Below are 23814 nucleotides of genomic sequence, written 5' to 3'. Positions count from 1 at the left end.
AAATAAAACAATATAAGGAAAATTATTTGAAGCAATACTTGTATTTATTATATAAGCTCCACAGAATATACTGCCACCAAGAAATAAATCTCTATGGATGCTTGCTGATTTCCAATGCAGGAAACTACTGCTTAATAGACTAGTGGAGTCATTACAAACCTAGGAATCACAACGCCTGATTTATCCTTTCAGCACATACTGATTTTAATTTCTTATAATGTATTAAGAACTAATGACAGATTTCTGGTCAAGATGGCTGAGTAGGTAAATGCAGTGCTCACCTCCTGTCAGGACTACATCAATTACAACCAAACCACAGAACAACCATTATTGAGAATCGCCTGAAATCTAGTTGAACTGAAGCCCTACAAATAAGGATATACACAAGAAGCCCCCCTGAGACTGATAGGAGGGGAAGAAACGTGGAACGATCACATACCCACGTGTGACCATTAAAAATCGAGAGGGCCATTTTGATGCAGAGGTTCCCCCTGCCCCAAGGAGTGAGGGGTCCTAGTCTCTCCCAGCGCAGGGTTTCAGTGCTGAGGAGGAGAGAAGTCCCCATAACTTCTGGCTGTGAAAACCAGTGGAGATTGTGCCTGAGGGAGATGGAGGGCGGCTGGAGCCCCAGTCGCTCCTCTGAATGGGCTCGGGCACGAACTTACTCATTAACAGAATCACTCACTCTGAGCTTCAGCACTGGGGCAGGAGCTCAAAAGGTGCCAGGAACATACAGGGAGGAACTGTGTTGTCTTGCTTCAGAACAAGGGCTGGAGGGGCAGCTCTCTCCTGGACAGAGGAGCTGGCAGAAATCAAAATGGCAATGCACAGAGCTATGAAAATGTGTATCAGAAACAGCCTTTTTTCCTTAGAGTGGATTGAGCATATGTTCATTCTACAAAGACCATACTAAACCAAATATCTGCCATCAGAGTCATATGTAAGAGGGCTCAGAAAATGTTTATGATCACCAAGAACGAATTCGGTTGCAAATTGTACAAGACCAACTCAAAATGGCTTAAACTAACAGAGATGTAGTCTCTCACATAATGAGAAGTCCAGAAGTAGGACAGATGCAGGAACAGTATTTCATCCAGCAGCTCAACAATGTCATCAAGGACCTCAGTTCTTTCCATCTTTTAGCTTTATCACACTCAGTTTATTGCCTTGCATCTGCAGGATTCCTTCCTCATAATCCCAAGGTGGTTACAGCAGCTACCAATATCATATTCTCACTAAGCACTTCTCAAAAGGCAGCAGAAAGAAATTTTCTTCCTTAAGTTCCTTTTCTTTCTTTTTAAAATTAAAGTTTATTGGGGTGACAATGGTTAGTAAAGTTACATAGGTTTCAAGTGTACAATTCTGTAATACATCATCTATATATCACATTGTGATAGATATAGACAATAGTTTAGTGGTTACCAGATGGTAAGGGGGAAGCAGGGTGGTAGATGAGGGTAAATGGGATCAAATATATGGTGACAGAAGTTCCTTTTCTTTTTTTCCTTTTTTAATTTGTATTTATTTTAAGTTTGTTTTTCCAGGACCCATCAGCTCCAAGTCAAGTAGTTGTTTCAATCTAGTTGTGGAGGGCGCAGCTCACAGTGGCCCATGTGGGGACTGAACCTGCAACCTTGCTGTTAAGAGCACCACACCCTAACCAACTGAGCTAACTGGCAGCCCAGGAAGTTGCTTTTCAATAGTGAAACTTTCCAAGAAGCACTTCATCTCCAGCAGAATTCCTTTCACATCTAAATTTTCACATTCCCATCTTTAAACCAATCATTAGCAAGGGAAAAGGAATTACCACGATAGGTTTAGTCTAATCAAGACTCACTTTCTGGGCTAGGGAATTCAAATACTGGAACAAAAGTGGGGGTCAGTTAGCAAGAAGAAGGGGAAGAGATGTCTGTAGAGTAGACAACCAAGAGTTCCTGACAGCACATTTTTGAAAACAAAGAAAAAAACCCTCGTAATGCTAAATTTAATCAATGGTAGATAATGTTTGTTTGAGTAACTGGGTCCATTTCAGAAAATGTACTGATCTGCAATGTTCAGAAATTTTGGAATCTTTGTCTTCTTGTCTAGTAATATAGTTATGTCAATCCAATACATACTCAATTAGACACTTTCTGCTACTAATACATCGCTTAACTAGATGCCAAGATACACTAAAATATGGAGGCCAAGAATGGATAAAATGTCAATCCCCAGTTCAGCAAGCCTGCCCATCTTGAGGGAAATAGGAGATGGAAAGCCAATTCAGTTCTAACTTACATGAAGACAATTGTGCCTTCTGAAAAAGGATACTTTCTCTTTAAAGAAAGAGGTACAGAGGCATGGGGTATTTATGTTTAATGAAGTCATATATTTAACAATGATGATCAAGGGCAAAGTCATTCTGCTTCTCTTCTCCTCCCCCACAGTGATTCCATGACCTATTCATTTTCCTTAGACTTCCAATTCCTAAAGAAAACATTGTAACAGATTTGAATCCTTTGCCTTGAACTTCTAGAAGGAACTATAAAACCAAATATAAAAATGTTCTTTGGAATGTCTTTGCTTTTCCTTTGCAGGTCATAAACATTTATTGTATGCTAGTCTGTCTCCTGCTATTGGACTGTGTTTTAAGGGCTGAAGCCTTGATTTATTCTTGTTCTGGCGGAAGAATTGGGTACACAGTGAATGTTGGTTAAATTACTTTGTTGAGTTTTGTTATGCTACATGACTAATAACATTTCATAAAGGGCCTATTCCTACCAAAATAGCTCCAGAGCATTGGGTCATTTTTTTTTCCCTTTAACTGTGTTATGTATGCTTCTTTTAAGGCTATCAAACCAAATTTCTCCCACTATAATTTTCCAATTTCCACTGAAACACAGTATTAGTAATTCAAGAAAAGGAATGACTCTACAAAGGTTGTCTTCTCTTTGTCTAAACTCCCAGAGGTAGATACTTATATAGTTAATGGAGTCGTTATTATAATGAACCAAATAACTGTAGAAAATACAAATGCCCATTTTCAAGGCATTTTTTTACTTTTCATAAGTTCATTTTACATTATAAATATAAATACTGAACTTCAGTGCATGGTATCCTTCTTTAAGCCAGACCAGAAAAGTCCTAATACTAAATTAAAAAGTACATTCAATGCTTTAAAATCAGCTTTATTTTTTTATGTTTCTCAATCTCTCTCAATCTCAATCTCTCTCTCTCTCTCTCCGTCCCTCCCTCCCTCCCTCCCTCTCCCTCTCACAGCATGCTAAGTACAATAAAACTAAATAATCCTAAATTATCATCATTATATAATTAGGTTTCTATAGTCTGCGGCCCTTTGTAAGTGTTAAAAGAAAACCTGACCTTTTATATCTAGCAGTTATAGAACATAAACTACATAAACAATATAAACTATTTTTAAGAGTGATCAAATAGTTTATGGGGAAAACTACTTTGTAGAAGTATTACCACTGACAAATTCAGACAGAATGACAGAATTAGAATATTCATCATAAGCAACTTCTAATGAATCTAGGCAATTATAATCATCCATGGTGGCTAAAACCAATAGGTGAAAAGCGGGTAGGAAAATTTATAATGGATTAATCAATCTCAAAATTCTTAATTTAATAAGTAAGATTAATGTCATAAGAAGAGAGACAATCAGACATTATATGAGTATGTTTCATGTTGGTACTATATAACATCACCAATGAAATATTCTTGCCAAAAACTCTAACCTCAATCTGATAAAGCCTTTGCATATACCAGCACAGGTAATACAAAGGACAAAGGGACAAGTTAAATGATACTCCAGGTACAATCAGCAAAAACCTAGAATGCAGAAAACTCTTTTGGAAAATACGCTGTTGTCTTCACAAACAAATCACAAGAAAAAAATAAAAGACAAAGGGAATTTCAAGATTCTTAAAAGAAACATATAAATAAGGTTTACCATGTGGACTACATTTGGATACCAATGCAAACAAACCACTATTTTAAAAATATATCACAACCAGAGAAATTTGACACTGACTAGACATTTGATGATTAATGGTAACAATGGTGATTGTGGTTATGTTTAAAAATAAAGTACTTATCTTTTAAAAATATATATTGAAACACTATGAAATGAAATGATGTCTAGTAGATGCCTGGTAATAATTCAGTGTGTGTGTTGAGGAGGAATCAAGTAGAGGGGTACAGATAAAGTAAGTGACTATGAGTCGATAATCACTGATGGTGGTTCATTATACAAGCCTTTCGATTTTTTTGTATACAGAGGGTGGCAAAAACATGTATACACATTTTAAGAAAGGAAAAAAAACTGTATTAAAATTTTAATACTCAATATATGCTGATAACAAAAAGACGAATACAAGTCAGGTATATACATGTTTTTGGAACCCTCGATATTAGAAGTTTTCAATTAAAATGTTCAAAATATATAAAAGACACAGTTCGTCCCCTGGAATCTTTGACACTAACCTACCAACCAATTAATGCAATAACCAAAAAACTGAACAACAAATAGTCATATATATTGATTTGCTGTATTTTGCTTTTGGGATATAAAAATTGGTATGACAAATTCTATTCCTTCAGAAACTTTAGAATCTAATGAAGGAGATGAAGGTTACCACTAGGATATTGTGCAGTGCTGAGATTTGTGTTAAGGACTAGAAGAGTAATAGGAGTTCAGAGAAGAAAGAGATCAGAAGGGCTGATTGGGTCCTAGATAGGACCTGTCAAATCATACGGCAGGAGGGCAATTCGGCTGGTCCTAACATTAGGAGGGACTTTTCTCCTAATAAGGTTACATAGAGAGGGAGGGACACAGACAGGACTGAGAAAGGATGACACATCTTAACAACTGTCAACTTGTGTCCAGATCCCACCATTTGTAATGCATAGGATTTAATATAGTTTACAAACCTGTAATTTTCTTGTGAATGGTACTGCATTTTGCAGTGAATGATTTTTATAATGAAAGTATCAATTTGCTATTTTTAATATTTAAAATATGTCAGTCAAATTTCCTTTAGAAGACAGAAGGCACAAAAAGGGCAACTGAGGAGAATTTAATCAAGGAATCAAGAGCAATGCTGTGGGCTAAGTTAAGGGAAGCATGTATGGGACGGTGAAACACTCCAGGGATTTATAAAGGAGCAAGCGGTTACCACAAAAGAATTAGGCAAGAAGAGGAAGTTATCAAAACCAGAAATTGCTTTAGCCATAGGAGAAGCTGACCGGAGCTATGGCATAGGGAGAGAAACCTAGTGCCTGTCAATCAGAGAAGGAGCCAAGGAATAAGTGCCTTGACCTCATCTTCATGCTTTTTAGCAACCTTCTGCCAGTTCCTCCCACTGGCTACAGCCAATGGGAAGCCAGGGATCATGGAAGCCTGTTGATGGCATCCGTGAAGGTGAGTCCCCTGGAGCCAGGAGCAGGCTGAAGAAGACTGGAAAGTACATCTGGAGAGGCAAATGGAGAATATCCAGCACACAGAATACTTCCCTGCTTTTATACTCCTGTTTTGCCATTACTTAATATTTAAAAAAATGATAAAATGGAAGCCTCATAAAAAAGGAAGTAACCTAGGCTTTTCTTAGCATCTGAGAGGCCCTGAACAGAGAAGCTGTGTCTCTACATAGGAGGGGAAGAATTCAGATGAATAAAGGTAAGAGGAAGACCCCTTGGGCTGCACTTAGGTTGAACAAAACCCAGAAATTGCAGTAAGTATGGTGAACGTAGGGGCAATGGGGTAACTGGACTAATAGGCACAGAGGTGACATTTAACAGTTCTGAGAAACAAAGTTGGAGAGACCAAATAAAGCCAGATAATAAAAGGGACTGGGAGATAAGGAGAATTTAGATTTGATCTGTTTAGACGTATGTCAGTCATGGCCAGTGAGTGAGGGATAGGGCATGAAATCATGAGTGTAGTCTTTTAGAAGAACACTTTGATGGAATGAGAATGAGCAACGAGGACAGAATAGGAGGAAGAAGGCAATGGAGTCTGGAAACAAACCAGGAGGTGTCACTATCCATTTGGGTTAAGTCTATAATACGAGAGTAACAGTGGAAATCCATCCATTCATCTAGCCACATGTCCCATGTGTCTAACTATCCCACAAATAATACACTGAGTCTACCACTACCAGGCCCCGGACTAGACAGAGAGGATACAATAGGGAGCAGAAACAGATGTGTTTCCTACCCTCATATAGTCTGTAGTCTGATGAAGAAACAGAAGCATGAATTGAGTAACGACGTGAAAAAGTATAACATTGCAGTTGTGAACGGTACCCTGAAAAGAGGCAGAAGGTGATATGAGAGCCGTGACAGCTCTGTGACAAGGGGTGGGGGTAAAGGTAGCGTAGGAGGGATGTGGAGAATGGGAGGTGGTCAGGAAAAGTTTCTCTTAGAAAATAATGCTCAGGTTGAGATCTGAAAGCTGGGAAGGCATTACCCAGCGCAGACAGGGAGGAAAGAGCAGAACACAGTGAGAATAAAGCCTGTGGACAGGGAATGTAGTAGGAATCAGGGTCTCTGGGGCAGAACGGAAAAGAGACAAATTTGAAAGACATTTCAAAGGGAGAAATCAAAAGAATTGTAGACACCCAGAATTTAAATCTAGATTAATAGAGAGGCAGTCTAATGTGGTTCCAACCATTTTAACCAAGGCGATGAGACACTTAACTGCCTAATCAATCTGTATTTGCTAATGTGCTTTGTGCCTTGACCAGAGAACACAACCAATAAATATTTAACTTCAACAAATATTTACTAGGCACTCTGCAAGGTACTGGGAATATGGCCTTAACAGGCAATCTTTATTACATCAGATGGTTCATCCGCCAACTTCCGGTCCTACATACACTCAAGAGCAGAAGAAACAGCTAGATATAGGTTCAAGGAAGACGTATTAATCAACAAATATTCACTAAGTATCTTCTATGCAAAACAGTACAAAATGTTATGTATACAATATCTTGGCTGCAACACAGGTATGCGCTAGCTTCTTTTACAAATGTATGTTTGCTCAGTATGAGCATAAACTGACAAAATATGCACCAAGATGAATATAAGATGCAGTCATTGGTTTCAGAGACCCTTTTGTGTGAGATATTTAAAACATGAAAATTAATCACTGTAAGTGACAAGACAACAGGTCTGTAAGAATGGTACTAATGATGACACTCAGATGAGACTGGTTTGAAAGAAACAGGTAGGTTCATAGGGAAAGGGACACACATTCTGTAACTTAACGGGGTCTGATTTCAATAGGTGAAGAAGCAGGGCAAAGAAATGAGAACAGGCAGAAAGAATAACGTCAGGAGGTTCAAAGGCATATAGGAATAACAAACAGGCTATGGGTGGTAGAAAATGGGGGAATTCAGGAAGGAGCAAACACGTGGACTAAAAAGTAAAGTGGCACCGATGGGGACCATAGAGCAAAGAATTGGAAAAAAACAGAATATGGACTATGGGATGTATTTGGTCAGAATGATAAGTCACAGAAGATTTTTGAGTAGGAGAATAGCATTATCAGAGATGATTGTTAAGGAAATTATATGGACTGAAAAACATCATCACATAATAGTCAAAAGTACCAGCTCTGGAGCCAGCCTATCTGATTTCCAGTCCAGACAGCTATGACTTAACAATAAAAAGCAGCAAACTACTGATAAACACAATATCATGGATTAATCTTAAAAGCATCATGCTAAATGAAAAGAAGCCAGACACTATATACTCTTGTAATTACATTATTTGTAAATCTAGAAAAGATCAAACTATAGTGAAAGAAAGATCAACCACTGCCAGAGATGGGGCACGGGGAGAAACAATGGCGGGGAGAACGAAGCAGTCAAAGGGAATATTTTTTGGGGGTGATGGAAATGTCCTTTATCATGTTTTGGTGGTAGGTACACAACTGCATACATTTGTTTGCATGCAATGAATTGTACCCTTACAATTGGTTGAATTTTTATTTTTACATAAATCGTATCTCAAATAAGCTGATAAAAACGAAAAAAATCATGCAAGAGTAAAAAGTTAGGTAGCAGTTGAAATAAAGACATCGAACTTAAGACTATTTCTTACATATAAAGAACATGGCAGCAGGGGATTCATAACTTGTGATCAATGCGGAAACAATAAAAAAAATCCAGTCACTGGGGTGTGTGTGTTTGTGGGTGCTGGGGAGGGGCAGGAAATATTCTTGGTATAAAGAATATTTCCTTCCTTTTTAAAAAAAAAAAATTATTCAACTAATCTTTATTGGACACCAGACATTGTTTTAGGTCAGGGAATACAATAGTGAACAAGACAGACAAGTTCTTTTCTTAAGGAACTTAAATTCTTGACAGTACATCTCAGGAAAGATAGAGATGCAGATAGTATTTCAATGATGTGATGGACATGAAATCAAATGGAGATTTGTTCCTGAAGTGATGAATACTCAGATGGAATTCAGACTTCCCCCAACCCATAGAAGTAATATTGTCAATAATGGTTAGCTAACAAGGCTATTTTATTCATTGCAATGCACAATAGGTTAGGTACATAATAGTGACTGACTGTATATTGGTGTCAAAATGGTGACATAGGTTATTTGATAAAGCCCAGGGGAGAAAATGGTCTGGCAGACTGATATTTAGAAAGGGAATACTTGGAAAAATCATTTCAATGTTGTTTACATTTCACTGCCCTAGCAAAATTACTTAAAAAAATTTATATATGCCTGAATTAACTCTAGTAACATTAATATTTATGTGATGATATCTTTGGATTTCACTAGTAGGTTTGAATTTATCTCGAAGAAAAAGCTCATTCTCAGTCAATGATTTCCTGAACTTCTGAAATGAAGAGACAAGATCATTCTTAATTTAATTAATGTTTCCTTCATAACAGTGAGTCACACATTTGCAAATTTCTTTCTATTCTCTATAAAGTTCTTAACCACAATAAGCACATTCTAGAAGGTTCTTTTTGTTTTTGTTTTTAAATAAATGCAAGGAAACTCTCTTGGATTTATATATTTGTAAACTTATTTTGGACAAATGACATTTTTGATCTTGGAAAATATGTACATGTTGAGGAAAGAAAGGAAGTGGGGAAATAAATAAATGACACAGAAACTTCCAATAAACTTGGAGTCTTCCAACAGCAGCAGACTTGAACACAGTAAAAGAGTGCTAAATTTGGCTTTTATTTGCTTCAGTGGTACTTGAAATCTCTGTGGCTATTGTAGGAGGTTTTCAGGTCATCACAAGCCAAAGTGAGAAGTGAATGTTGTGGGGAAGTAACTATACTAAATACCTTATTTATTTCAGCCAACTCCTGACATAATTATTGAAGGACTCAAGTCCCCTTACACCTAACAGCCACAGGTTTCTAGACCCAACTTTAATACTGCTGATTAAATAAATGATAGGTAGAAGACAGACCAGTATATACCCTCTGGCAGAGTCCAAGAATTCATGTTGACTAAGATAAACTTTTTTACTCTCAGCGCTGAGCTATTTAGGGAGGGAACTCAATTTCTTCACCCCTGAGTACAGTTTTCTCCATTTTGTATTATGGAGTGGTGGTGGCAGCAGAAAAACAATACGGAGACTATTTGTTAACTTCTAAACTTGTTTGACCTCACTATAGTCACCTCTTTAATACTTGCATTTACCCAGACTGCCAATCTATCTTTTTTCTTACATCTACTGTGTCTGCCTTCGAAGTCTGAGGCAAGTTGATGAAACCACAACAGTGAAATATCTGTGAGTACTGCCTTAGTACTTATAAAAATATATTAAGGAGAAAAAATTAACATGTCAACAGGTTTAAAATGGGGAAGCTAAAGTTTATAATAAATAACATAGTTGTAGAAACAGTGAGGTAAACAGAGAACATGCATTTTTATAGCAAAATGATCATTCAGCTGGAAGCGAAGGATTTAACCACAGTTCAGTACAGCTTACCAGATGAAGCAATTTTCATTTCCATAAATGGTGGAGGCTGAAATATTTTAGTGGTATTTTTCTGCTTGTATTTAACTCTATTTTGCTTTCGTTAAGTTTGTTGTTTTGTTTGGGGTTCTAGTTCCAAATAAAAACCTTTAAAAATAATGAAGTAAAGCTTTTCTCTATATAAAATTATTAAACAAGGGTATTAAAGCGTTAGCTGTGTGCACATTTGAGATCTATGAAAGGAAATACTCCATTCTCTCAGAAAAATCATTTGCCCTTTGTAAATCGATGTTGCCATGGCAAATGTTTTCATTTAACACTGGATTAGCTGAGGGTGGGAGGATGGCACAAGGTACGGCAGCAATGGACTCACTATTTTTCATATACCTTTCTCTTTAAAAATGCTCTCAGGTTTGTTGGGTGGGGTGACATTTGCATGCTAAGACAGAGCTATTCCTTTAATGTGTACGTCAGATTTGTCCCTTTATACCTGATTAAGTAGAATACGTTATCTGCAAAGAGCAATCTGTGCCTTCAAAGAATGTGTTCTGCACTTTTGATTAGAGAATGCAACACGTATGTGGAATGGTTCCAAATGCTCTTGAATAGGGTTATTGAAATATTAATTCAGACTACATAAATCTGAAAATAAGTGAAACAAAGAGGATTTTTCTGGTGGCTAATAAGTGCAAAGAAAATCACTTTTCTTGCTAATGTGGAAAGATATGCATGGTTGCCTTCCACAAATATCTTCAGACCGACTGTAATAGAAGAATGACCCCCTGCAAATCTGGCTGTTTGTTTCAAAACGTGTGCCAAATTTCCCAAATTAATTAATCAGGCTCTCTTAATAGCACTGCTGCAATGCAGAGAAATAGGAATTAAAAATTTATCCATTACAGGCATTGTGTGGTAAACCCCTCTAGAGATTTCTAGAACATTAGGGGTTTACATCAGAAGGTAGAAGATCCTTTGTGTTGGGATTGTTTTTGTTAGTGCTACTGTTTATTTATTTCTTTATTAATTTTTAATAATTATAAAATAATAGATGATCTCTTCAATGATAAAACAACTTAGATATATACCAAAAATCTGTTGTCATCCTTCTCCACTGTTACCTCTCCAAGGGACCAGTGTTTACAACTTAATATGCCTCCTTCCAACTTCTTTTATACCCATACAAAAGTGTATAACCAAACAGACACACAAGTATAGGGATTTTGCTGTTATTTATTTTTATTAAGATGGGATCACACTCTACAATGACTGTGCAGTTTGCTTCTGTCACTTAACACAAAATGACAACACTTCTAGGGCAAGACACGTAGACCTACCTCAGTCATTCACTTTTTACACAATATTCTATAGAATCTGGCACAATTTTAAGGATATGAGTATTTTTACTTTAAAAGGTAATTCCAGATAACTTTCCTAAAAAGTTTGTTGCACTAAACCCTCCCACCAACAATGTACGTCTTTTCATCCTTAAAAGCTCTGTGTATTATGGCCCTTTTAAATGTTTTGCCCAATTAATGGGTGTAAAAATATGGTATACCTTTTTTTCTTTAATTTTAACTTATATGATTATTAACAGGGTTGAACTTTTCTCATTCTGTTAGTTTAACATTAATACTCTTCATTTGCTTTTCTTTTGGGTTGCTTGTCTTCTCGGTAGCCTGTGGGACCTTTTTTTTATACATTAGCCCTTTTTCTGACATATGTTTTCTTGGTTAAATAAGTCTCATCTTTAAAAGTTTGTTGTATGTGCATTCAACATATAAATTCTTTTTGCCTGTCCAGTCAATGGTTTGTTCAGTCCTTCGATCAACTAGGATAGCTAAGTATTTTCTAGAAAATCACCCATATCCTCAAGATTATAAAATTTATTTACATAGATTTGCATATAACAGTGTCTAAAATTTTTTCTTTACAGTTTCTAATACTTAACATATATTTTTGTACTTTTTTTATCCCTAGGCTTGCCATGAGTTTATCCATTTTAATGGATGTTTCAAAGAAATGGTTTCTTATTTTGTTTATACTTTATATTTTTAAATCTATTTTATTAATTTCAGGTTTTATCTTTTTTCTTCCTTTTCACTGACTTGATTGCTCTTTTTTTCATTTAGTAAGCTGAATTTTTATATACGCTAACTTTTATTCTAATTCTCATTGTAAAAGATTTTAAGGTTATCAATTTTTCTCTAAGTATTGCTTTAGCTGGGTCTCAAGGATTTTATTAGCAAGCATTTTCTTTGTCATTACTACCTAGATAATTTATAATTTCAATTCCTATTTTTCTCCTTTTTTCAGAAGTTGTGTAGAAGAATGGTTTTTAATTTCTAAGCAGTTAAGTTTTCCATGACATCTCTTCATGGTATAAAACTCTATCGTAGTTAAATGAAATTTCTTAATGTCTAGCTCTATGATTTTTTTTTTACAAATATTTTATATGCATTCAAAAAGAATGCATAGTCTCTTCTTAAAATGTGAAATTTTGTATCTACATAGATATTAATTGTATTTACTATATGTTAACTATATATTAAATTATTTTGCTGATTGATATATTCAGATGCTTTATATATTTCCCTTCGGAGTCTAATTGATATACCAAATATCCATCTATAATTGTATTTCAACCAACTTCACTTTAAATTTCTGTTTTACATGTTTAGCAGATGGTTTTTTGGTGCCTAAAGGTATATAACCATTCTCTTAGTAGAGTGTACCTATTCGATTCTTTTATTATTACTAGATTATTTTAAGGACAAAATTATAAAGATGAAGTTCTGATTACTTCATCTGTTTATAGCACCATTTCTAGAATGGTGCCTTCATAGGATCTAAGTGTCTGTTTCCAAATCTCTCCCTACTCAATGAACTATATTCTTCAAATCCTATTGCCTCTACATAGATTTTCTTAATAAAGCAGGAGACAAACACAGATTGTAATCTGCTTCTATAATGTGCTTTAGAAAATTACGATGCAGTCCTGACTAAAGCATTGTTATTGTAGTCGCCCTCTTCATGCTCAGCTTGATCCTCTGTAATTCTTTATTTCAACAATGCTAAGGTATTTATCATATAAGTGCTTTGCATTGGTTCCTCAATAACATGACTTAACTCATGTACTTCAGGGCAGAAATAATAATAATATATTTACTGAAAAGTACCTGGTCTTCACACTTTTCAATTCACTTAACCAGAATCCTATCAGATAAGAACAATCATTATCCCCATTTTACAGATGAAGAAACTGAGGCTCACTAAGGTTTAAGTATCCTGCCTAAGATTTGTACCCTGCAAGTGGCAGAACTAGAGTTTGCTATTGTTTTATACCTAAAATGACTGATAACAGAAATGAGGGATGAGAGATAAAAGAGTGAGAAACGATTGCAGGAAAAAAAGAAGGGGGCGCTTTGGAGGTCACTATAAAGTTTTTGGTTTTAAATGTGAGGGGTACAGGAAAGCTCTGAAAGGGGTATTTGTAGAACGGTTATGAGATCTGACTTCTGTTTTAATACGATCTCTGTGGCTGCCGTAAGGAGCACAGACTCTAGTTATGCCAGGGTGCAAGAGAGACCAGTAAGGAGAGCGACTGTAATAATCCAGGAAAGAGAGGACGGTGTTTGGGCCAGAGTGGTAAGATGAGTATAGTGAGAAAAGACCAGATTTTGCATGTATTTGGAAGGTAGAACCAACAGGATTTGCTAGCATATTTTTTATAGGGTGTGAGAAAGAGGAGCCAAGAAAGGTTCCAGTGTATTTGGCCTAGAGGAACTATCACATAGGGATTGCCATTTGCTGAGATGGAGAAGTTGGAAATACAATATTCCAAATAAGAGAACTCTCGTTTGTGACCACTTACTTACGAAAACTGAATAGATAACTAAGGAACAAAGATCAAAGTGCTCTTAACCTTTCATTGGTATTTTTATTCTCCATGTGTGTAAGTCAGAAGACACAGTTCATGAGATGCCAAAGGTTAAATCCATTTATTAGCTTAAATGGCATTTGCAATGGTTTCGATCAGGGATCAGGAAAATACAGCCTGTGGGTGGCTGCCTGTTTTAGTAAATAAAGTTTTTTATTGGAACACAGCCAAGCCATTCATTAACATACTGTCTATTGCTGTTTTCTGACTATAGCGGTTACAACTGGGATCATATGGCTCACAAGCCCAAAATATTTACTATCTTGACATTTTTAAGAAATAATTTACTGATCTCTGGCTTAGATTTACACAGGAAGTATTCGAAATTGTGTTAAACTAAAATAAACTAGGTTGATTGCAAGGTGTCTTTTAACCGCCAGATGATCAGGAATATCTTACCAGAATTCAGATTACTGGCAATTCTTTCTGGATGAATATGAAAAAATGTAAGAAAAAAGTTATTCAAGGATTTAGGATGGAATCAGTAATTTTTATTTTGCTTGTTTAACAAAAGGAAGATTTGATTTTACAATATATGTGTAATAAAAAAATGTATGTTTGTGTGTATGTACCCCTCACATTTAACCCAAAACACAAATATGCACACATGAAAATATATAGAGCAACACTCTCTAGGAAACACATAGGTCATTAACAGATTGGCAGCACAGAATTATAAAACGAGCGTGAATTTCAGATTCAAATAAATCTGTATTTAAATCCTTGTTCTTCTATTTACTGCCTGTTTGGATATAGATAAGTTATTTAATCTCCTTGAATTTCAATTCCTCATATAAAAAGTGGGAATAATAGTACCTTGAACAGTTTTTATGGAAATTAATGAGATCATGCTTATAAAGTGCCTAATAGAGTAGTGTTATATAAGGAGCATTCAATAAATGTTTTCTCCTTTAAAAATATACTGGAAAGAAACAAAGAAACCAAAAAGAACTCTGAATCTTATTGAGAAAATAGGTGATCAGAAGAAGAGTCTCTTAATATTGTAGTTACTTCTTCTAATATTCTCTTATTATTTTGTTAATTCAACAATATCATAAATTAATTGAACGTAAAAAGTCTCCTTTCTGTTTCTCATTTTTAATAAAGAAAAAAAAAATGGTCAATGTATATTGGCAGCTCTGAACCCAGATACATGACTTGTTTAGATTATTCTCATAGAGGAAAACACTGTTAATAGTTCAATCATATCTTCCCTAAGTGGACATTAAATAGGTTTTAGCAAATATAAAGAACAAGCATCATAATTTAAATTTAAACAACTATCAATGAACTACATGCCACTTTAATTTGCTATTTATAAGATCTATTTAACATTTTTGTATTCCATTTAATTTGTAGAATTGAGCCTGGCTGATGAAGCAAGGGGTGAATTGTAGAAATAAATACACGTTGAGAATTTGACAGGTAGCATCTTAAACGACACTCACCTTGTGCTCTCAAATTAGAAAGTGGAAAAAACAATTTATGTGAGACAGCTAAGTAAATAAAACAAGGGCCTGCTGACTGTCCTTTCTAAGCATCACTGAATTTTCTTTGCTATCAACTTCTCCATTGGTAAAGTAGATACTTTTACTTTCTCGGTTTGGGGAAGGGCAGGGGCATAGCATTTTAATCTCTCTTATTGCTCTTTTCCAAACCTTGGAATTTTATACGCATTACCTGCGTCTTTTTACATAAAAAGCAAATGTTAGTCCAGAATTAGGATAGTTCTCAATTTTCCTCCTTCAATAATAAGATCGTTATGTCCCTTTTATTTTTTGTGAAGGGAAAAATAAAAACAACTAAGAATGGAAGAAAAAGAAATACTAAGAGCCCTGAGTCATGTTCATTTTTAAGAAAATGACTTAATGCAATCAATCTTCACCCATTGGTCTATTTTTTTTCCTAAGCAACAGAAATGCACTGGTGCAGGACGGGCTACTGGAACCACTACTTCTGTCTTTCACATTCATGGCCTCAGAATTTTTAACACTTTTCAGCAGCTCCTCTCAATCACACAGACTTGTGTCAAAAAGCAATCCTCTTTGCCATGTTTGTTCTAGGGTGCAGACTGAGTTACATGAGCGTAAAGGCATACTGACGGACAGGCGAGACAACTAGAGAGGGCTGAATGGACCATGGTTGCAGACCATGCAGAAGTGGTCAGGGAATCCATAGGAGTTCCAAGTATATAAACTCTGGAGTCGGTAGGGATATTCTCTGGACATTTCCCAGCAATCAACCAGCTGCTTCGGGAAGAGCTTCGATCCATTCTCTCCAATGAGTATAAGAGATAACCTACCACTGGTGGCCAGAAGGCTGATGATGCCCACAGATAATTTTCTCCCATTGCGCAATGAGGCTTAATCTGGAGGTCAAGCTAGCCTGTGAGAGGAAATGGAGAAACGGGAGTGTGGGGTGTCTCCCTTCCTCTCATTCTTGTACTCAAAAGAACACTCAGAATTCTTATTTTTAAAAAATGCAAATATTATTACATACTAATAACCTGAGAGGAGACAAGTAAATCAAAACCCTCAAAGAACTAAAAATTATTCTAATAAAGCGTCATTTTCCTGGGGTCCTTGCTAATTTTGTCCTGAATTTTAAGGACTGGGGATACATTTGTAAATGACTGAATTAAAAATACATAGATTTAACACATCATCCTAAATATCAGCCAAAAGCCAAACTTCTGTTCAATTGAGTGACTTCACATGAAAATGTCTAATTTAATCAGCATTCTGAACTTAAGGAAAATAAGGCACCACGGCAATTCTTAACTTGCATATTTCCTGTTCGATAAACATATCCTGAGCAAATGCTGTTTATAAGTGATGTTATGATTATGGCTTGATATTTTGCAATTTTTTTCTTAAAACAGGTGTAGTAAGAAAATCCTATAAATGCTAGGTTCTTATTATATGACTATATGTGCATTGTTGAGGTATGGGGAATCCCTTCCTTCTTCTGTTAGAACATGAAAAAGTTAAAATATATTAGTAAACACTTTTAAGTATTGTTCATTATTAATAATATAGTGAAGAAAAACACTGTGGGAAACTTTGGGAAAAAGTTTTGTAGAAGTATTTTGTTCATTCTGGTTTTATTTCAGTGACTACATTCTTTGATATTATTTTAAAATAAGCTACAACTAAAGACTCTACTTTCAGGTTTTTCAACTTGCAGCTCTGGGGTATCTGATATGATCTTTAAACTCAGAATTGTCCTATTTCCTGGCATTCCAGGAACACAGGGGAATGCTGCTTTCTGATTTCAAAGCATTATCTGTAACTCTTCAAAACACAAATAAAGAATGAGACAAGAATTTGCAAGAGGTTCAGAAAGAAAAAAGTGTATTCCTCCATAATTCTCCAACTGCTCCCAAAATAAAGGAGGAAAATGACTACACTAATGACAGTCTAACATATCCTAATGGGGAAAAATCAATTATATAGTTTCAAGTTATTAAGTTCCAAGAAAATACTTAATTTTGTAAATTATATTTTTTTACAAATTAGTTTGCATCTGTAAGTCCATAAGCCAAGGCTGCAGAGGATCAGAGTTGAACAAGTAACAAATAAATAAAATGTTATGTAGACCTAAGATTTGAAAGAACTTAAATGATAAAACAGTGAGTTTTTTTTAAATAAGGTCAATATACAAATTTCTAAGCAAAGTGAAGAAATCCAGGTTGATTTCAAACTGATATTAAAAAAAACAAAAAAGAAAGAAATTAAGGCTTCATACTGATGAAACTGCTTCTGATAACTTCTTTTCCAAGCAGTATAAAAGATGTATAAGAACTTTGAGAAAAATATATCCATTCTCTTTGTTCTTTCATATCTCTGATCATAAGGGACACTTAATGGAAATAACTACCTAAGAAAAAGCACACTGACCAATTTACTTCCTCACTTACTTTCTCCAGGTTTCTCTTGCCCAAGTTTCTACTTTCTATTTTTCCTTCCTTTGGCTACCTTTCTTCTTCATCAAAATGATTACGATATCTTACTTTCTCCGTGACGTCACTACTAGATGCATAAGGGCTGGCGATTTCTTTCTCATCTTAAGGCACATTCACATTTTCTTCACCGCATATAATAAAAGTAACAATACGTGTTCACATTTTCTGAGAACTTACCATGTGCAGGGCAACTGAACATGCCACTAGTGTTATCTTGCTTAGTCCTCAGAACAATCCTGGATAGATACTATTATTCTCCTGTCTACAGATGAAGGAGCAGGACTACCTACTTAAGAAACACACCCGAGTTGATACTGAAAGGGCTGGGACAAGAATGCTGTCAGCCTGGCCCCAAAGCCTACATTCTAGCCCACTAGATTTGGCTTAAATTTTGGCCACAAACTTCATGTAAAATCATTATACGAATTATGGCTCATTTTTTCAAATTTTAAAATCAACCCCCTGTGGGATAGTTAAAACATCAAACCAATGATAGCACCTCACTATGACTATGAACTGGCAGTTTATCAAACTGTTTTGTGTGTTGACACAAGAATTAGGGACAGCAAAAGCCCACAGCGTTCCTGGTGAGAAACGGTATCAAATGAGGAAGAAGAAGTGGTAAGAGTCTGGAGATACCACCACTTAGAAGCTCTGGTGGATATGAAGCCACAGCCATTAGACCCTAGAATCTACTCGAGGCTACTTAAAAGCTGCTTACTCTTCTCCTTAATCTTCCCAAAGCTTGAACAACAACAACAACAAAAAAACACCGATTAATGAGAAATTTATGAAAGAGAATGGAAATTATTTTTTTTAATTACAAGTCAGAGAAGAGAAACAGTGAGCTTTCTTTGATTATAAAATTGCTATTGCAAAAGATGATAAACTACTTTCCCCATATTCTCTAGAGCTAGTTTAATGGGAGCAATTTTTAAAGGCTGCTCTGAAGTCTATGGTATGGCAGAATGGACTGCAACTCAGAGGCTTGACATGACTGGATATTCTTTGGTAAGACACTAAATCTGGACCTGTATTCCACCAGCAAAATTAGTTAGTTGTACTATCTGTGTTTTCTTTGCCTCTTTTCTATATCTACTTGTTTCTCTAACCAAGGCTACCTAACAAATCTCAAATTTCCCAAGGAGAGGATTTACATCGGAGTCATTGATGTATCTTTCATTACTGCCAAAACTTAAGGTGTACTCTATTAAAAAAAAAAAACTACTGAGTGAATATATTTCTTTAACCAGTTTGGTCTGCCTTGATTATCAACTCAAGTTATGGTTCCTCAGTCCCTTCTTTCTTCCAATTTTGTGGCTCTTGATCTTCAGCCATTGAAAAATAAAAGAAAAAGAAAGAAACATTTTGATTCCTCAATGAATTTCCTTTTTTTTATGGTTTCCTTATTCCTCTTTTTTCTTATATAATTGTTTAAATGTTCTGTTCTTCATATTGTAGTTACTACTGATTCATTTTTTCCCTTTATTTTTGTCTTGATCATTCTGTTCTCTTGAATTTCTTTTCTTTTGACTTACCCTTCTTATTCCCTACCATCTTTTATTTCTTTCCTCTAATACTTTTACATATTTCTTCCCTTGCCTTTTTATCTCCTTCCCTTTTAAGAATCAGTGTTACATTTAGTTTCATCTGCATTTAAAGAAAAGAATACTTTCTTCAAAAGTACTCACACAATTATAGCTCTGTGTTTTCCTCACCAAGAACACAAAGTTCAGGAGGAAAGGGGTACAGAGTTTCTTTATCCACCTCTTTCCGAGTATACTCTATAGGGAGTGTAACTACCATTTCTCATAAAGGTTTGCAAGGTGTATAACCTATATGTCAGCCAGATCAAGTCAGTAAGTATTGGTGGCACATGGTCAATAGAGAGTGATGGGGGAAAATGGAAGAAACTTTCAACAACCAGCTGAGATGATCAGGGAGGACAAGTAGATCACTGCTCCAGTTAGGTAGTTTCAGTTCCAAGTCAGAGAAAATCCATCTCAACCTGGTTGAAACAAGAAAGGCTAATCTAACATAACTGAAAACTCCCTAAGTAGCAATGTCACCAAGAACCTATATTCCTTCAGTCCCCCTGCATTGCCTACTACTTGTTAGTTCTGTTCTAGGCATAGCTCCCCTCCTGAATTCAGCAGACCATAGGACTGCATGCCTTTGGCTCACATGTAACAGAAAAATGCATTACCAGCAAAAGTCCTAAGATTTGATTGGACTGGTGGTCTAGGTCATACACCTTCTTCTGAACCAGTCATTGTGGAAGGGGAGGTAGGAGGCAGTGATCTGCTAATCCCACTCCACAGAGTTCACCGCTGGATCCTGAAGAGATAGCTCCTGGGAACTATATGGTCTCAAGAGAAGAAGCAATGAGGAATTATATGCTGGGAAGGGAACCAGCAAATGTCTACTGCATGAGGCAAAGCTGAATGCAGATAATGCAAAATAACAAGCTTGCAATTTACTTAATATATAGTCTTTTTCCATGGAGTTATTTTGATAATTATAAAATTATAGAAATGAGTAAACATTTTTTGAAACATTTTTGAAAATGGAGCTCCTCTACATGTTTTTATAATCAATTCCTCTAGTAATTCTTTCTGAGAATTGACCCCAACACAATTACTTATTATCGCTATTAGTGTTAAATATTTTAAATGCTATGACCGTAAAATAATGAGAAGGAAAAAACAGAATAATGAACCACAACAAATGACTATTTGAGAAAATAATGATATTCTTAAAGGGAAAAAAAGTGCTTAAAGATCATTCAGTGGATTTTTTAAAAAGAAGTAATATAAAGTTAGGTTAAGCAAATACAGAGAGACAAGTCACTTTTAAATGTGAGAAGAGACAAGAAGAAGCACACTTCACAAGTGAGGAACTGTCATTCTTCTCTCCTATTGCCAATCTCATTACACCACCTTTGACTAAATATTAAATAAAGAGCTTATGAAATTAAAAGCCAGGACATTAACAGCTGAACATACAGAAGAGTCATCTGCCTGGCCATCTGAGGACAGGCAGAGGTTGGGAGGTGAGGGTAATTTTCACAATAGTAAAAGCAGTTAATTATAGACAGCTAGATAATATATGGGTATTGATATAAATGAATGTCAATCCTTAGTTCCCCCAAAAAGACCATGTGCATTTTCTAGAGCTTCTGGATGTCCATTTCAAAAGAATTCTCCCCAATAAGTAAAATACTTTTATTTTCTCAGTACTCAAAAATAAAAGAGAAAAGAAAACTAGAATGCTATCTGCAACAATGAGTCATCAGCTACTGCAGCTCTGCAACACCCAGGTCTCTCGCCGCAGCCCTCAGAAAGGAGGGCTATCTTTTAATGACACACACGAATCCCTGCACTGCCTGGTTGCAAAGCATAATTAATTCTGGCCTTTTTATGTTTAATGAAACATCTTGCATGCATGACAGCAGTGGGTTTGAGCTTCTTGTGTGTACCTAAAATAGGGAAATCCCTGGCAACAACCTAGTTCTACTCAAAATGCTCTATAAGTCACATTTGTATGAGTTCTGCTGTCATTTCTTCCAAATATATCTCTCAGATCAAGCAAACTGTGCTAAAGAAAACTCACAACCAACCACCTGTATGAACAGTTGTCTTAACTTTTAAAAGTGTGGAATGTTTTGTTTTTCAAATTACTTGGCAGTAAACGCATGCTTTTATTTCTCAACTTGTGGCTGCAATAGAAGGGTTTTTAAACAAAGTAATCTCTTACCCATAGCCGCTCAATACAATTTCCCTTTATTAGAATAATTTTTCGTATGTTAATACATACTTACATGTTACTGTTCAGACGCTACTACTCTGTTGAGAATTTCAAAACATAAATTTTCAAGGTTCCATTTCAAAACACAAATAACAGTATGAGTAAATTTTTTAAAAGAAATGTAACTGAAAGATTTACCTTGAAAGATATATCCCTTTTATATATTCAATTATTCTAGCCCTGAGGAATCTTGAAATCAAATGCATACTTTTAAAGGTACAACTGCTGTAAATGCAGTTTCTTTGCTCTAATTATAGATTGTACACAAAACAAGTGAAGAGTGAAATACAGAAGAATCCCTCTCACCTGTTGAGGTGTAACCCCAGGCATACGGATATCCAACGCAAAATCAGATGAATCAATAGGAATTACTGGTCGGGTGGTACCAAGACACTCATCAGAAAATGGTCTGGCAGTTTCTTTAAACCTTAAAAAAGAAGGCAATTTCAATATCCTTGAACATAATGGAATCCTTACTTGACATGAGAAGGGAAAAAATGGAATTGTATAACTGTAAGATTAAAGATTATTGATTTAGACCCAATGAAAACATGTTAATAACTTATATAATGTTCTAAAACATTCTCAGAACTGCATTTTACAGTCCATGAGTAATATATGCCCAATTGTAAACAAAATATAATCAAAGCAACCAAGCAGTTTCAATAAAAACTTGTCAAAATATTTACCTGTTTCCAGTGAATGAAAATACAGTGTTAATAAATTAGAATTATCACAGGCCTGACAATTTTCTAATGGAAGAAATGTGAACCATAACCCAGTAAAATTTTGTAACTATTTTACGAGTGCCCAGTATTACTAGTAAGAAACAAAAAGCCAACAATAAGAATGCTAGGAGCCAGAGTTGTATGGGGGGGACTGAATTTCAAATGCACAAGTGCATAAATATTTAATACTTGGTAATTATGAGGAGCGTGTATACAGTTCAATGTTTTCCCATGAGCTATTACAGCTCTGCTTCTCCCCACCACTTACCTGATATTTTATTCTTCGAGCTCTTATAAACAAGAAGGCATTCAAGTCTAAACGACGATATTGTAGTTTCTGAAATATCTCCCCACGAGGGAGAGATTTGTATTGGAAATCACAACTTCTAATTGGAGCTTTGAAAGCCAGTGCGGCTTGGCTACAATACAGTGGGCTTTTTTTTTTTTTTTTTTTTTTTCCCCTGTAAGGGGGACTTTACAAGAAGTTACTGTGTTAAAATCCCAAGTCGTTTTCAGCCAAGGAAACCAACCTTGTCGACGTCTCCGACACTCGGGTTCGGAAAAGTGATGACATGTTTCAACAGCAGGCACAGACACCACCCGAAACGCCACTTCGCCTGTTTTTTACACTAAATAAATAAATAATAGAAGCAAACAGACACCCACCTCTTAAAGACGGAAAGTGGGCTTCTGAAGCCCAAACAGCTGCTTTGGAAAACAAGGAGGAGCAGTAGCAGGCTGCGAACGCCAGCCATGTCCACGCCGCTCCGGCCCCGCCGGGAGAGGACGGGCAGCGCCGCGCTGGGCTGGGCCGGTGTCGGGCAGCAGCGCCGCCAGCAGCCGCTACTTCATGGCCCGGGCGCGGAGGGCGTCCTGCGGCGGCCACACACCATCCGCGGGCGGGAGCCGCGAGCCGGCCGGGCGCGGGTCCGGGTCACCAGCTTCAGGCACAAACCCGTGAGCGGGCGGTTACTTTTGTCCGGTCCGCAAGCGGAAGCTTTCCTCCTCCCACAGCTGCTTTTTGCCCTGGTGCTGGGGCTAGACGGGCGGGTTCCTTATCATTCGGGGATGACAGGGACTGTGAGGGATATCACACAAACCCGCGTCAGTCATCCTTCAGAACCTGCAAAAATAGAAGCAGATAATGGATGACTAACACATTACAGCATTTGTCCTCAGCAAATCCCAGCTGAGGTTCTCTAATACATTCGTAGTTTCACAAGCTTGAGCCCAAGCCTGGGGAAAATGCTGGTCTGTTGATCTCCCTCCCCCCACGAGCAGCCCCCAAGATTTCACAAGCCCCCACACCCCCTGTGCAGGTTTTTGCTCTTTTTTCCTCACGCCCACTCTCTCCTTTCCTTTTCCTACTTCTTCGCCCCTTTTCCCTCTCATCCACCCCACTCTCCGGATTTC

General features: G+C 36.4%; 1 protein-coding gene across 19 annotated transcripts in view; it reads right to left on the bottom strand.

The window, feature by feature from the left end:
• Positions 1 to 23528, bottom strand: part of PAM (peptidylglycine alpha-amidating monooxygenase) — a 147522-nt gene extending 123994 nt beyond the window's left edge. For 8 of the 19 annotated variants that reach the window (XM_033110092.1, XM_033110093.1, XM_033110096.1 and 5 more), the window contains exons 1-2: positions 23068 to 23198; positions 21980 to 22100 (exon numbers count right to left, since the gene is read on the bottom strand). In XM_033110092.1, the coding sequence (XP_032965983.1) occupies positions 21980 to 22100; positions 23068 to 23156 (210 nt within the window). In that variant the 5' untranslated portion in view covers positions 23157 to 23198. Of the gene's footprint in view, positions 1 to 21979; positions 22101 to 23067 lie in introns of all 19 variants that reach the window. The other 11 variants (XM_033110097.1, XM_033110101.1, XM_033110106.1 and 8 more) reach the window with 2 other exon arrangements.
• Positions 23529 to 23814: the final 286 nt, after the last annotated feature.

This window comes from Rhinolophus ferrumequinum, chromosome 7, assembly GCF_004115265.2.
Source record: "Rhinolophus ferrumequinum isolate MPI-CBG mRhiFer1 chromosome 7, mRhiFer1_v1.p, whole genome shotgun sequence".
Taxonomy (NCBI): Eukaryota; Metazoa; Chordata; class Mammalia; order Chiroptera; family Rhinolophidae; genus Rhinolophus; species Rhinolophus ferrumequinum.
This window is presented reverse-complemented; position numbering and strand designations above follow the sequence as displayed.